General features: G+C 35.4%; 1 protein-coding gene across 1 annotated transcript in view; it reads left to right on the forward strand.

Annotated features, from left to right (window-relative positions):
* MALRD1 (MAM and LDL receptor class A domain containing 1) overlaps positions 1–13,026 on the forward strand; it is a 620,077-nt gene that overhangs the window by 442,213 nt on the left and 164,838 nt on the right. Inside the window, exons 31-32 of the mRNA XM_068545334.1 lie at positions 371–499; positions 8,950–9,111. Of these exons, the coding sequence (XP_068401435.1) occupies positions 371–499; positions 8,950–9,111 (291 nt within the window). The remainder of the gene's footprint in view (positions 1–370; positions 500–8,949; positions 9,112–13,026) is intronic.

Raw genomic sequence — 13,026 nt, forward strand, 5'->3', positions numbered from 1 at the left:
AAGTGGCATATTTGTGAAGCCCTCAGTCCTAGGATATAGTTTACCTGCAGGTGCTTAAGAGAAGAGTTGCAGAAAATGAGCCTGGAAAACTAAGCTGGAGCCAAAAACCAAACTATTTTTAATGCCTTGATTGGGAGTTTGGGTTTATGGTCAGCCCTTGACTGATTAAAAGATATTTTGGAAGTACAATCTATGTTACTTGCTGAACAGTTCCAGGTGGGACTGAGATGGGGAGTTGTCTACAAGTCTACCTTGGACAACAATTAAAATCTTTAACTTATCTAATAGTGTGGGAACTAAAAGGAGTATTCAAATTTGATGCCGGTATCACCAAATGATGTTTGTGTTTGTTATTTTGTTTTCCCCCCAGTGGGAGAGACTTCTGAGATTTGCCCAGAAGCCACTGATTTCTTGTGCCACAACAAGAAGTGTATTGCATCCCACCAGGTCTGTGACTATCAACCCGACTGCTCTGATAGGTCTGATGAAGCTCACTGTGGTAAGTGTATTTGTCTGTTGTTAACGCTGCGAGTTCAGCACAGATTTTCACTTTATTAGCAGAGTAACTTATTGGCATTGATGACTGAGAAGAAATGTTCTTTTCATGCACCAGAGTAGATTTAGAATAGACAAAACATTTTTCCAACTTCTCTATGCCAATATTTAAATGGCAGCCCTTCCATCCTTTTTACCCCCAGACTAAAAACTGCAACAAATGTATAGCAAATCATGTTACCAAAATTTCCCATCATGTCATTATATAGAACTGTGTGCAGAGTCAGGGTTAAAATTGGCAGAAACTGAACTAGCAGAGCCTACATTTCTTCATCAGTTCTCATTACTGATTCCATTCCTTTTTCCCCCCAAAATAACTGATTTTATAGATGAGGTGAAAAAAGAACACTTTGAATAAATACTAGTTTAATGATTAATTTTAATAATTACATTGCCCTGGAAAAAGAGGAATGCAAGAACCACTTTGGTTTTTTTGTTCAAACTTTGATTCAAATGATTTTAAAATTCATGTATAAAGCCAAGTGTGTAATTTTTAAATACGAACGCATATTTAAATCCAAAGAATTTTTTTTCATATATCTTACTGATGAGCATTCATATGGAATCTTGATACCATACAGACTGCCTGTTGCCGTTAATGTTTGCAGCATAACAAACTACCCTAAGAGTTAGTGGCCTAAACAAGTTTCATTTTGCTTGCAATTTTGTGGATCATTCATTCAGGACGAAATCGGCTAGGCAGCTTGTCTCTGATCCACATGGCTCAAACTGGTACAGCTGGACCTGGAGGATCACTTCCAAGATGCCTTTATCCCCTACATGTTTGGCACATGTGTACTCTTTGGTTTCTCTGTCTGGATCAACATGAAATCAACCTCCAGGGCAATCCCTGTGGCTTGGGCTATCACAGGTTAGTCAGACATCTTACATGGGATTGGCTTTTACCATGTGTCACCTGTAAAAGAATGCACAACGTAAAAGTTAAGAAGTATGTTTTATTGGCAGACTTTCTGAGGACTTAAGCCCAGGAGGCAGCCTCTCAGATCCCGCTGAGGGACTGCTCCCAAGAGGTAGGGGGGGGAGCCAGGATATACAGGAGTTTTGCAGCAAAGACCAGGGAGCCCAAACATCAAAAGATTACTGTTAATTAAAGAAAACCAGATATCTCAAGTTAAGGAGTTCAGTGCTTTTCTGTGTTTGGGAAGATGCAAGAACCTGTGCTCAGTGAAGTCATTCCTTTGCTATACACCTTAGCTATCTAGGGCCAGCATCCAGGTTTTTCCCATGCTAAGTCCCCTCAGGGTGCAGCTTTGCGGGTGGCTGCAGTGACTGAGGGCTTGATGGCGGGCATCCTGTTGTTTCTGCCCTGAGTTCCCTCAGGGCAGTGGTAGTGGCTGACGGCTACAATGTCCTTTGTTTACTGACATGGCAGGCAACATTCTTCATTCACAGAAAGTTCCAAGAGCCTGAGGAAAAATAGCAAAGAGTTTGTATGACTTAGCCTCAGAAGTTCCAGAATGTCCCTCCTGGCTCTTCCTAATGGTCATTCAAATAACAAAGTCTAGCCTAGATTCAAAGAGAGGAAGGGAATAGACTCCTTTTCTCAGTGGGAAAATATCACACATGCACAGGGAAGGCGTACTACACAAGGCACGTTTAAATGTTTATTTTTAGCTCAGTGTTATTTTTATTCCTCGGGATGTTTGCTTCTGAAGTGTTCATTTCTCTTTCTTGCATTCGCTATTTTTTTTTAAATTGTGGTAAAGTATACATAAAATATACATAACATAAAATTTACTATTCTAACCTTTGTAACTGTGCAGCTCAGTGGCATTAAGTATATTTGCATCGTTGTGCAGCCAACACCACAGCGTCACACTGATGCCAGCTTGCATGAGTGTCATCAGAAAGGTTTTTCCCTTAGAGGGCATCCAGAACCCATATCCAGAACTTTTTTTATCTTGAAAAATTGAAACTCTGTACCAATTAAACAAGAACCCTCCATTCTCCCCATCCCCCAGCCCCTGACAACCACCATTCTGCTTTCTGTTTCTATGCATTTGACAAGTCTAGGTGCCTCATGTAAGTGGAATCACAGTGTTTGCCTTTTTGTGACCGGCTTATTTTACTTAGCGTATTATCCTCAACATTCATCCCCTCTTTTAATTTTAAGTCAAGCATAAAAGAAAGTGAAAATGACTGGCACTTTTTTTAACTGTATTATGAATACTACAGTATTATAATCTTAATTTCATAAAATATTTATTTCCTTTATAATATATATATTCTCAAATGAAATTTATAATACATTAAATAATACTTTCTAGGGTTATTTCTAGCTTCTTTTAAGTGCACCAAAAATATATATATTTTTTATATTGACTGTTAGGAATTGATTTCAGTAGAGTTCTAAAACAATGCTCTGAAGCATTTTGAAATCACCATTTTCCCCACAAGACATAACAAATAGAGCATTTAATAATCACCAGTAAAACATTAGAAAGTTGGCCAGATTTATGAAGGTTCTAAAGAAAAAATAATTTGAATATGATGGCATTGACATACATAATCCAGTGGGGTGAGAAGGACAGCTATCACATGCATGTAGAAAACTTATTACAGACAGTAAATATCTTCCTCTCATGTAAAAATGTACATATATTGAAAATGTTTATATAAAAATTATACTCTTCCGTTTATTCCTATTCCTAGTAGGGCTAGGAACAACTTTCTAAACATTGGGTGTATAAAAATGAACAACACATTGTGTTAGGCTTCAGAAATTCACTTTCTACTGTGGAAAAAAAAAAAACTAGAGGGAAAAATGTATTAAATATAATGTTCTTTGCTTTTTGAAAAGGTAGTTAGTAAATGAAAAGATTCCTGATTATTTTTTAAGTGTAACAAGTGCTATCAGGAATAAGGTTATGACAGCTTATGTGGGGAGTACATATGAAGAAAAATAAGTGTGTGTGTATGTACATCTGTATATGAAATATAAAAATAGACCTAAAAACATCAGAAAGAGTTACAGGTATTTTGATTTTTCAAATGTGAATGCTGCCCATGTTCTTTTTGCTTCACTCATTTTTCTTCTCAGAGTACCTTATATGATTTTTATTTTTCCCCACAGCTATTTGAGGTATTGATATAAAACACACAAAGGCAGTTTTGATTATCAGAAACTGAAGTCAATTACATATCCATGTCTGTTAGTGTTACCCATGACTTTGATGGACAATTGCAAGAAGTATTTGAATTTATTAAAATTAAAGCAATATGTTGACAAATGAAATAATCACTTTTCTTAAAACTTCTTGATAGATTTTATTCATCTCCAAAAGGAACATTGCACAGCACACAGAGATATACAGGTGACTTATTGATGCTGCAAACTGACTCCATCAATATTTTATATTGATGGTCTTTTGGATATATTGGAGGCATCAGGGCTGGATTCCTGCAGGCAGAGACTCTATTGTGGATAATGGAATAAATTACAACATTTTCAAAGTGACCTTTGGAGAAATATAAGGAAACAATTGACCTTTGGGTTATTAAACTGAAGTCTTCGTTTTGACTTTGACCATCATTTGTTGGGCAATTATTTAAATTTTCACAGGCTCAATTTCCTTATCTATATAGTACATATAATAACATACAGAGTGCTTTGAGAATTAAATGAAATAATGTAAAGAATATATTTGTTCAGTCTTTCAGGATTAATGTTAGCTTCTTCCATGCCATTATTTTTATATTCTCTTGAAATTTGTCAGTCATTGTGAATGCCTTATTTACATGTCCTTTATACTTATTGGACAATAAATGCAGCTATTCCTCATGACTAAATTTTTACCTTAGGCTATGAGCAAAGATAAAATCTTCTTTTGCATCGCTACCTCTTGTTGCAAAAATGCATGGTTGATAACAAATAAGATCAATTCTTTTTAAAAGAAACAGTTAAGTTAGAAAATATGCTTTTTTCTTGGAGGAAATTATTACCTAAAACATGTAGTAAGTGTGCCTTGTATTCTAGGCTAGGGATGCACAGAATGGGATGGGTACTTTCTCTCCTGCATCTTACAGTGATAAACATCATTAGTCAGTCATGTCACTCTTCCCCACTGTACCCAGATTCTCCAAAATCCTTCTCAGTGCAGCTTTCCAAGAAGGCATTTCACAATGAGGAGAAACTGTTTAATAGTTCTATGTTATGTATCATGGTATGGCAAAATAAGGTTGCTATGTGGATGTGAGAATTAAAAATAATTAATTACGGAGCCATCTCTTTAATATAACTCAGTTGATTAATATTTATACTGACCTACAACAATATGGCTGAATATTGTACCAGTGGAAAAATGCCAGTCGTTTAAAACAGTGTTAGTAATACTTTGAATCCATTCAAGGGATCATAATAAAGATCACAATTTGGAAAATATTTTTTCTAAAGCAATAGCCATTTTGAAAATATTGATACATATTAATCTTCAAGGAATATTAATATTACAAAGTCTTCATATCATCTATCATTCAGTAATTAGTATGGAATCACGGCTTATATAATGCAGTTCAATAATAATACCTGATCACATGGAAATGTTTACAGTAATTCAATGGTAAACAACAATTAAGGTGGCAGTGCAAAATAAAGAAGTAATAAGTTGCCAAACGAATAGTAATAACTGATTACTGTTATAAAACACACACACAGACCCTGAGAACTGACATGATCTGGAAAGAGAAAGATAGTACATAAGTTGGACATTCAAGAAAGAGTATTATTTGCTAGATGGAATGGAGAAGATACATTAATTAATACACTTGTAACAGAAATTCCAACCTTGACAGGTGTAGACATCATAGCAGTCCCTGCTTGTTGCCTATCCATTTCTTTTTGTTCCTTAGAAACAAAACTGCAGTTTTATCCAGGGCAACATTATGACTAACCACAGGTACCATCTTCTCCAAACTTCTTTGTAGCCGCCCGTGAGCACTCGCCCGCCAGTGAGATATACGTGGGAATTTGGGGAAGGAATCCCTTTCAAAAAGAAAAAGCACCAGAATAGGAAAACGCTTTTTTCTTCTTTCCTCTTCCCATTCCTTTCAATGCCTTGAATATGTGAACTTTTCACTGCTGGAAGGTGCCGCAGCATCTTGCAACCATGAATGAGCCTGAGGGTGACAAGATGACAGAACGGAAAGATGGAAAATATGTGCTTCACAACTACACATTTGAACCACAGTCACAATGCCAACCTTAAACTGACACCTTCCTGACATATTGTTAATTGAGATAAATGAATAGTAGCTGTTTAAGCTACTATTATTTGGGTTTTAAGTTACTTGAAACTAAATGCATCTGTAACTAATACAGGCAATAAGGAAAATGTATTAGCTCAAATAGCAAGAAGTCCAAAAGCAAGGGAGCTCTAGAGTTGGTTAATTTAGTAGCTTTTGTCATCAAACGTATAGAACTATATGCCCTCCTTCATTCTTTATTTTCTGCCATCTTCAGATAATGGATTTTCTTATAAAGTCAGCTCCCCATAGAATCTCTTCAGTCCCAAGCATCGCATCTTTGCAATGATATCCTGAGAAAGGACAAATAGGTTTTCTTCCTTTTGATTTATTTTTAAGAATAAAGAAACCTTTTCCTAGGTGTCTTTTCCCTAGTAAGTCTCATTGTCTAGAAAAGCATCCCAAGACTATCTTAAACCAGTCAAGACAAGGGAAGTTTGAACATCGCATCATGATTGCTTAGATAAACCATGAGCCGCCTCTGGAGTTACAGGGGGCCGTTTCGCTCTTCAAACAAATATCTGAGTGAAAGAAGGTGAATTCCTAGATAAAACTGCAGTTCTGCCCTGAACAAGAGAGGGAAGGAAGGACTGACAAATGAGCATCGAATTGCTAGAGAACATATGCAAAAAAAGAGAGAGAGAGAAATACTTCAACATAAAAGTTGAAAAAAAGTCAGTTTTATTCAAAAGAAATTTTTCTGAAAAATTTCATTGAAGTAGAGGCAGTTTTGGAGACAAGACAGATTTCAGCCTAAAAAAAACATTGCATCAACAGAAAGGTTATTGTATTCAAGGCTAGAGGTTTTGAGGGCATTTTCAAATAATGTGAACACCTGAATATTTCAAGCAAGGGAAATAACATGAGAGCAGTCTTAAAGATGACTAATGTGGTTTGGGTGTATAAGGTTGATAGGACGAAGGCTACACTAAAGAAAGAGGCTCTTAACATAAACCAGGGGCTTGAACCAATGGAGCTGGAACAGGGACTATGGAGCTGCAAAGAAAGGAATGAATTAAACAAGTTCTCGAAGGGGGAATCTATAGATGTTGGTGATAGATTAGATATGGAAATAAAGAATGCAGAATCAAAGATAACTTCATAGTTTGAATCTTTAGAAAGAGAGAGAAGATTCATGCTATGAAATTAATCAATAATCTCAGAGAGAAGAACCCATTTGGAGGGATAAATGATGAGTTCATTTTAGGCCTGTTGGTTTTGAGATGATAATTGCATATTCCAAGTGGAATGTTCAACAAACATTTGTAGATAAACACCTGCATTTCATTGTAGCTGTAGATTTGTAGGTCATCTGCACAAAAGTATGAAAGGCTATGGGAAAGAATGAGTGAAGATACACAGAGTGAGACTTTTTTTAATTATGTAATTTTTTAACAAGAGGGGCACCCCAGCTAACTCTGCAATATAAGAAAGGAATTAGTAGAGAATGTGTGGTTGAAAGATGTGGAAAAGTTGTATAACTTTGAAATAAATGCAGCTGTGGAATGCTAATAACAGTGTTTGGTAAGCAGTTGAGATCATAAACCAAGGTTAACCCTAGAAAAGGGAAAAGTAAAAGTGATATAATTTGAGTTAGAGAGGCTGAAATGTAAGAGAATGAATCCTGATTGTGTAGATATCTTTAGAGTCAATGATAAAGTCATATATTAAATACAGTGTAAGAGGAAGGACAAGAGTGGTCACAGAGAATAGAAAAAGAATAATTATCGTAGGGCCTATGTGTCGGGGAGTCAGTTACACAGAAGTACTATAGAACCTGTGTGTGACATCATTCTAACAAATACACATGGCTGTCTTGTTTGTAACATTGGAAGATTCTACATGTTTGCGGTTGTGTTAACTAAACACCTGGAGAACCACATTCCTCACTTTTATCCATATTATATAAGCATGGTATAAACCTATATATAAGCATGGCATAAAAAGGATATACAGAGCCCATAAATAAGCATATAAAAACCAATGGAGCATAAGTCATGTAGAATGAGTGAAAGAAATGTATATAATTAAAAACGATTCTAGTTTTTAGGGATAAGATGCAATCAGGCCAGAGAAGTAAAATGCTGAGATTTTATGAAAATACTCTTAGAGATCCAGAAAATTTTCTATAAAAATATTAAAGCTTTGTTTTGCCAAATGCTTGGCATCCATTTTAATAGCAAGTTTTTCCTTGCTGACAAAGTTTCTATATATGCTAATAATAGTTTTATGTTAAGAGAAAGTTATGAACAAGAAACCATCTGGAGAAGAAACATTAAAAATAATACAAACTTCATCTTTCTAAAAAAAAAAAAAAAAGTCAATGACAATCTCATTTGATTCATTCTGATTAAACCATCCAATAATTCATTCTGTCTCTATAACACAGTTTTTACAGTGAATGCTCAAAAATAATAACTGCTATGCAAAAAGAAAATTAAAGAAAAATGAAAGCAGTATCAGGGTATTATGAAGGCACTTTTCACAGATGACTAGGTAGTAGACAATCAGTTATTATCTAGTAATTTTTCTCATTGTGAACAACTTAATTTTTTAATGAGTTATGAATCAACACTTTTAGAAGAGAACTTCTTTCATTATTTAGTGACTGGCTCTGAAGTGTTGTACGTGGGTGATGGGTATGGTATGCTGAGAGGGTTTGCATCCTATATGGTTTACTACTTCTACCAAAGGCACCTTTTCTTTAGTTAATGACTTTTCCTCTCTAATGATCTATGCTGTTCAAACACCAGAGTGGACAGAGGGACGGAGTTAAACATCCAGACAACTGGAGATATTGATTTATTTGACCTGAATTATCTATATTATCATAATGTTTTGTACATTGTTTATGTGTAGATACAGTTTTATCTATCATCTAAAATGTTATTAGTCAATCCATGTAAATCCTTAATGGCTAAATGACAGTATTCATGCACTGCTTCTAGACCCTGTGATAAAAAAAGTTTCAGTGTACAACTGATATTTCCAGTGAGTGCAAATACCCTGGTTCTTTAAATTTTTAAATAAACAGAGTATGCAAATACTAACTTTAAATCATCACAAATGTAGTGTAATATCAAGTGTGACATACATTTCCACAACATTCCATTAATATTTTTGTTTCCTTAGGCCAGTATACAAGCACAACAGGAAGCTGCAATTTTGAAATAACTTCAGGAAGCTGGACCACAGCTTGCAGTCTTACTCAAGACTCTCAAGATGACTTGGATTGGGCCATTGGCAGCAGAATTCCTACTGAAGCATTGAGTCCAGACCTTGATCACACACCAGGTAAATGCAGTAGAGATAGTCAGGCCATGTAGTTCACTGGGCTGGAAATTTGCTTTAACTATTTGAGTGAATGTCAGAGCACCTTCCTTATGTCTTTGTGAGGGTAGAGCTCAATAGCCTTTTTGAAAAGAGAGTTAGTTCCTTCCATGTAACCCCTGAATTATTTAATAGACCTAGAATTGATATTGCTACAACAAGGAAATCAATGACTCTATTTAAGAGACTCACAGATTTTATTTACCCTACCCTAAAGGTGGCCTAAAAGTCCCCAATTGGGGCAGGGACAAGTAGGGAACATTCAGATTAATGCATGCAGTAGGCAAAGGTATACAGTTGGCATGCTGCCACGATGATCGCTAGCTTGCCACCAATTTCATTCCAGACCCTCTGAAGTACAGGGGCAGAGACTTAAAAGGTAAGTGGTGATAAAAAGAATGAGCATCAACAAACTCTGAACAAGTTTTGCTTCCTGCCTGTGACCTGAGATCAATGTAATCTTAAATGGTTTTCCAATTAATAGAGTCAGAGTAGAAGGAAGCTTGTATTCTTGTTTACTTTTATGCTGAAATCTTGCCTGATACTCAGCACTTTTCTTAGGAATCTAACTTTCTTAGGAATTAAAAATAACTTTATTCAGTGATAACTTTTCTTAGGGACAAAACTTTTCTTAGGGATAAAATCTAGCTTTTCTTTGGGATAAAAAATAATCTTAAATATTTGTGATGGTGAATTTTAAGTGTCAACTTGGAGAGTGTTTTTGGGTGAGGTTAACATTTAAATTGGTGAACTTGGAGCAGATTACCCTCCATAATGTGGGTGGGCCTCATCCAATCAGTTGAAGACCTGAATAGAACGAAAAAGACCAGCCTCCCTGAGCAAGAGGTAACTCACCAACAGCCTGCCTTTGGACTTTATCTGCCCTGTTGGCTTTCTTGGGTCTCCAGCCTGCCAGCCCACACTGCAAATGTGGGGCTTGTCAGCCTCCATAATCAGATGAGCCAGTTCCTATAATAAATGCCTTGCTATATTTACACAACATCCTATTGGTTCTGTTTCTCTGGAGAACACTAGCTAATACCTCCTCAAAAAAACTGAGGCGTAGAACAGTGAAAAAGAACAAGAACACATGGAGTTAAAATAAGTTTTCATAGAAAAAGTATACAAGGTTGGCTTAGCCATTTTATGTCCAGTGAAAAGAGAACAGTAATTTTAGCATTTATATATTCCATGAAAATATCATGATGTTCAATTACAGCACGGATGTTCATTCTCATTTTAAAGCTGTTTCCTAATTCAGCTTCAGATTGAATATTTCTATTCCTTTCGACCTGTCAAGTTGTATTTTTTCTGCCTTTCATTAAGTTTTTTTTCCTTAAAAAAAAAAAATGAGATTAGTATACACCATGTTATAGGTTAATGGAACAGGACAGAGAATCAAGACACTTAGATAAGTAATTAAGAGGATTTAGTATATAACAAAGGCCAATTCAGTGGGAAGAAGTTGTATTATTTAATATGATGCTGGCATAGCTGGTTGTCCACCTGGAAGGAAATGAAATTAAATTCCAGTTTTTCTTCTATATATTTCATATACAACATATATTCCAGATGGATTAAAGATGTAGATGTAACAAATTAAAATAATAAAACTCTTACCAAGAAAACGTAGGGTAAACTATGTGCAATTTAAAGGCAGTATCTAACTTCCAAAAGCCCAGATATAAAATTATAGCTATGATCTAAAAATTTCATAAACAAAATCTACAGGCATATAATAGATTTGAAGTTTTTTTCTTTACATATTACAGGTAGACTATATATACAGATAACTCTCACAAACTTATTAGAAATGGCAATTTTAACAACCAGGAAAGATTTGCCTAGCCAGTTCACAGATGATCAAATTCAAATAATCAACAAATATATTAAATGATGCTCAAGTTCACAACTCATCAGAAAAATGCAAATTAAAATAATCAGATGGGAAGAGATTTTCAAAAGCCACTTACAGATGATTGAGAGATGGAGTGGGGGGAACAGGATACTCATTGATGGTTATGGGAAATTTTCTGTTTTGGAAAGCATTCTGGCCACACAGAAATACAAGGACCAAGACATAAGTACATGTGTGTAAGGATATTTACGTCAGCATTGTTTGCAGTTGAAAAAAATGAGAAATAAAATGAACATGCATCATTCATACAATCATTTATTCATTCCTTTGTTCTTTTATTTGTTCATTTATTAAGTGCCAGGCACTGTTCCAGGTCCTGGGGATACATTAGTGAATAAAACAGACAAAAATCACTGCCACAGTGGAGTTCACATTCTAGACAGAGGGAAACAATAATAAATAAACATAATAAGTAAATAAGTTATATGGCCTGTTAGAAGAAAGAAAGAATAGAGGAAGTAGGATTGGGAAGGCCAGGGGATGGGTTGGGGGAGGATGGCAATTTAAATAATCTGGTCAGAATAGGCTGCACTGAGAAAATGCCATTCGAAAAATGACTTGACGGAAGTGAGAGAGTGATACAGATAGGTACCTAAGGAAAGAGTGTTCCAGCCCCAGGGACAGCCAGTGCCAAACACCCTGAGATCAGAGTGTGCCTGGTGGGTGACTCAGCCTGGACACTAGTGATGTTCCGGGTAATCTAATTAATTGTTGTGCGGCTGCCCTGTGCACTGCGTGATGCTTGGCAGTATCCCTGGCCTCTACCCACTTGATACCAGCATCACTCCTCTCCCGGGTGCTGACAACTCAAGATGTCTTCAGAAATTGACAACTATCCCCAAGGGGCCAAAATTGAGAACCTAGAGGAACAGCCAACATAACTGGTTACATCCACAACACACAATATCACGCAGCCACTAAAAAGAGAGTTTAGTGCCATACAGCTGATTTGCAGGGATTTCCAAAAGATATTCTAAAAGGAGTAAAGCAACATGCAAAATGATTATATGGTGTGATCTAATATTTCTAAAACAAACAATGACTGCCCCCCCATCTGTGCATATGTATAACTCCATACCTAGATATTTCCAGAATAACTACGTGAACGTGGAAAAGAGGATGAAAAAGGATACATACTCATTTATTAACATGAATTACTTGGATGGGTGATAAGGTTGGAGGAGAGGAGAGGAGGAATAAATCCAAAAATAAAAGAAAATAATTGAAACCAGGAATCACACCTCAAAAGAAACTCTAACGTACATGATGGTAGCACATTTATGTGTGTGTGGAAAATGTGGTGGATATTTTTAAGTTTTACTCCTTAAAAAGCCTGAACTATTGTATTTCACTCTTTTAATATTTATTTTTTTCTTCAGTATTTCTTTTCATCAATTTTACATTACTGAGTAATACATCTTTTTCTAAAATTTTTAAAATATAAATAACCAGAAAAAAGAAAACCCTAGTTGTTCCAGTAGAGTAATATAACCACCTTTAAGCTTCATATTTGTGTATCCTGCCATTCTTTCTTAATGCACATATTGGCCAATAAAAAGAAAGTTTCTACTTGATTTAGTAATTTAGAAAACATAGTGTGAACAAGTTTATGTTATGAAATATGTTTAGCAACATCGTTTTTATTATATCATAGTATTCTACTTGTTGGATATACCATAATTTATAAAATTATCTAATGGTAAATTCTTAAATTATTTCCTAATATTAAACATCACAGTAATCAATATACATTTAGATGGAACTTTTTTTACTTTTCTGATAGTTCCTGAGGATAAATATTAGTTTCTGTTCCTTGAGAAACTGTAAGAAATAAACCAATATTTATTTCCTACTAAGATCCAGACAGTAACATCTAGATAACAAATGCTGGTGGGTTCTTTTGATAACATCTGCAGCAATCTTTCCTTAAGACAATATTTGAAAATTACCGAGCATGTCTG

This window comes from Eschrichtius robustus, chromosome 1 (assembly GCF_028021215.1).
Source record: "Eschrichtius robustus isolate mEscRob2 chromosome 1, mEscRob2.pri, whole genome shotgun sequence".
Taxonomy (NCBI): domain Eukaryota; kingdom Metazoa; phylum Chordata; class Mammalia; order Artiodactyla; family Eschrichtiidae; genus Eschrichtius; species Eschrichtius robustus.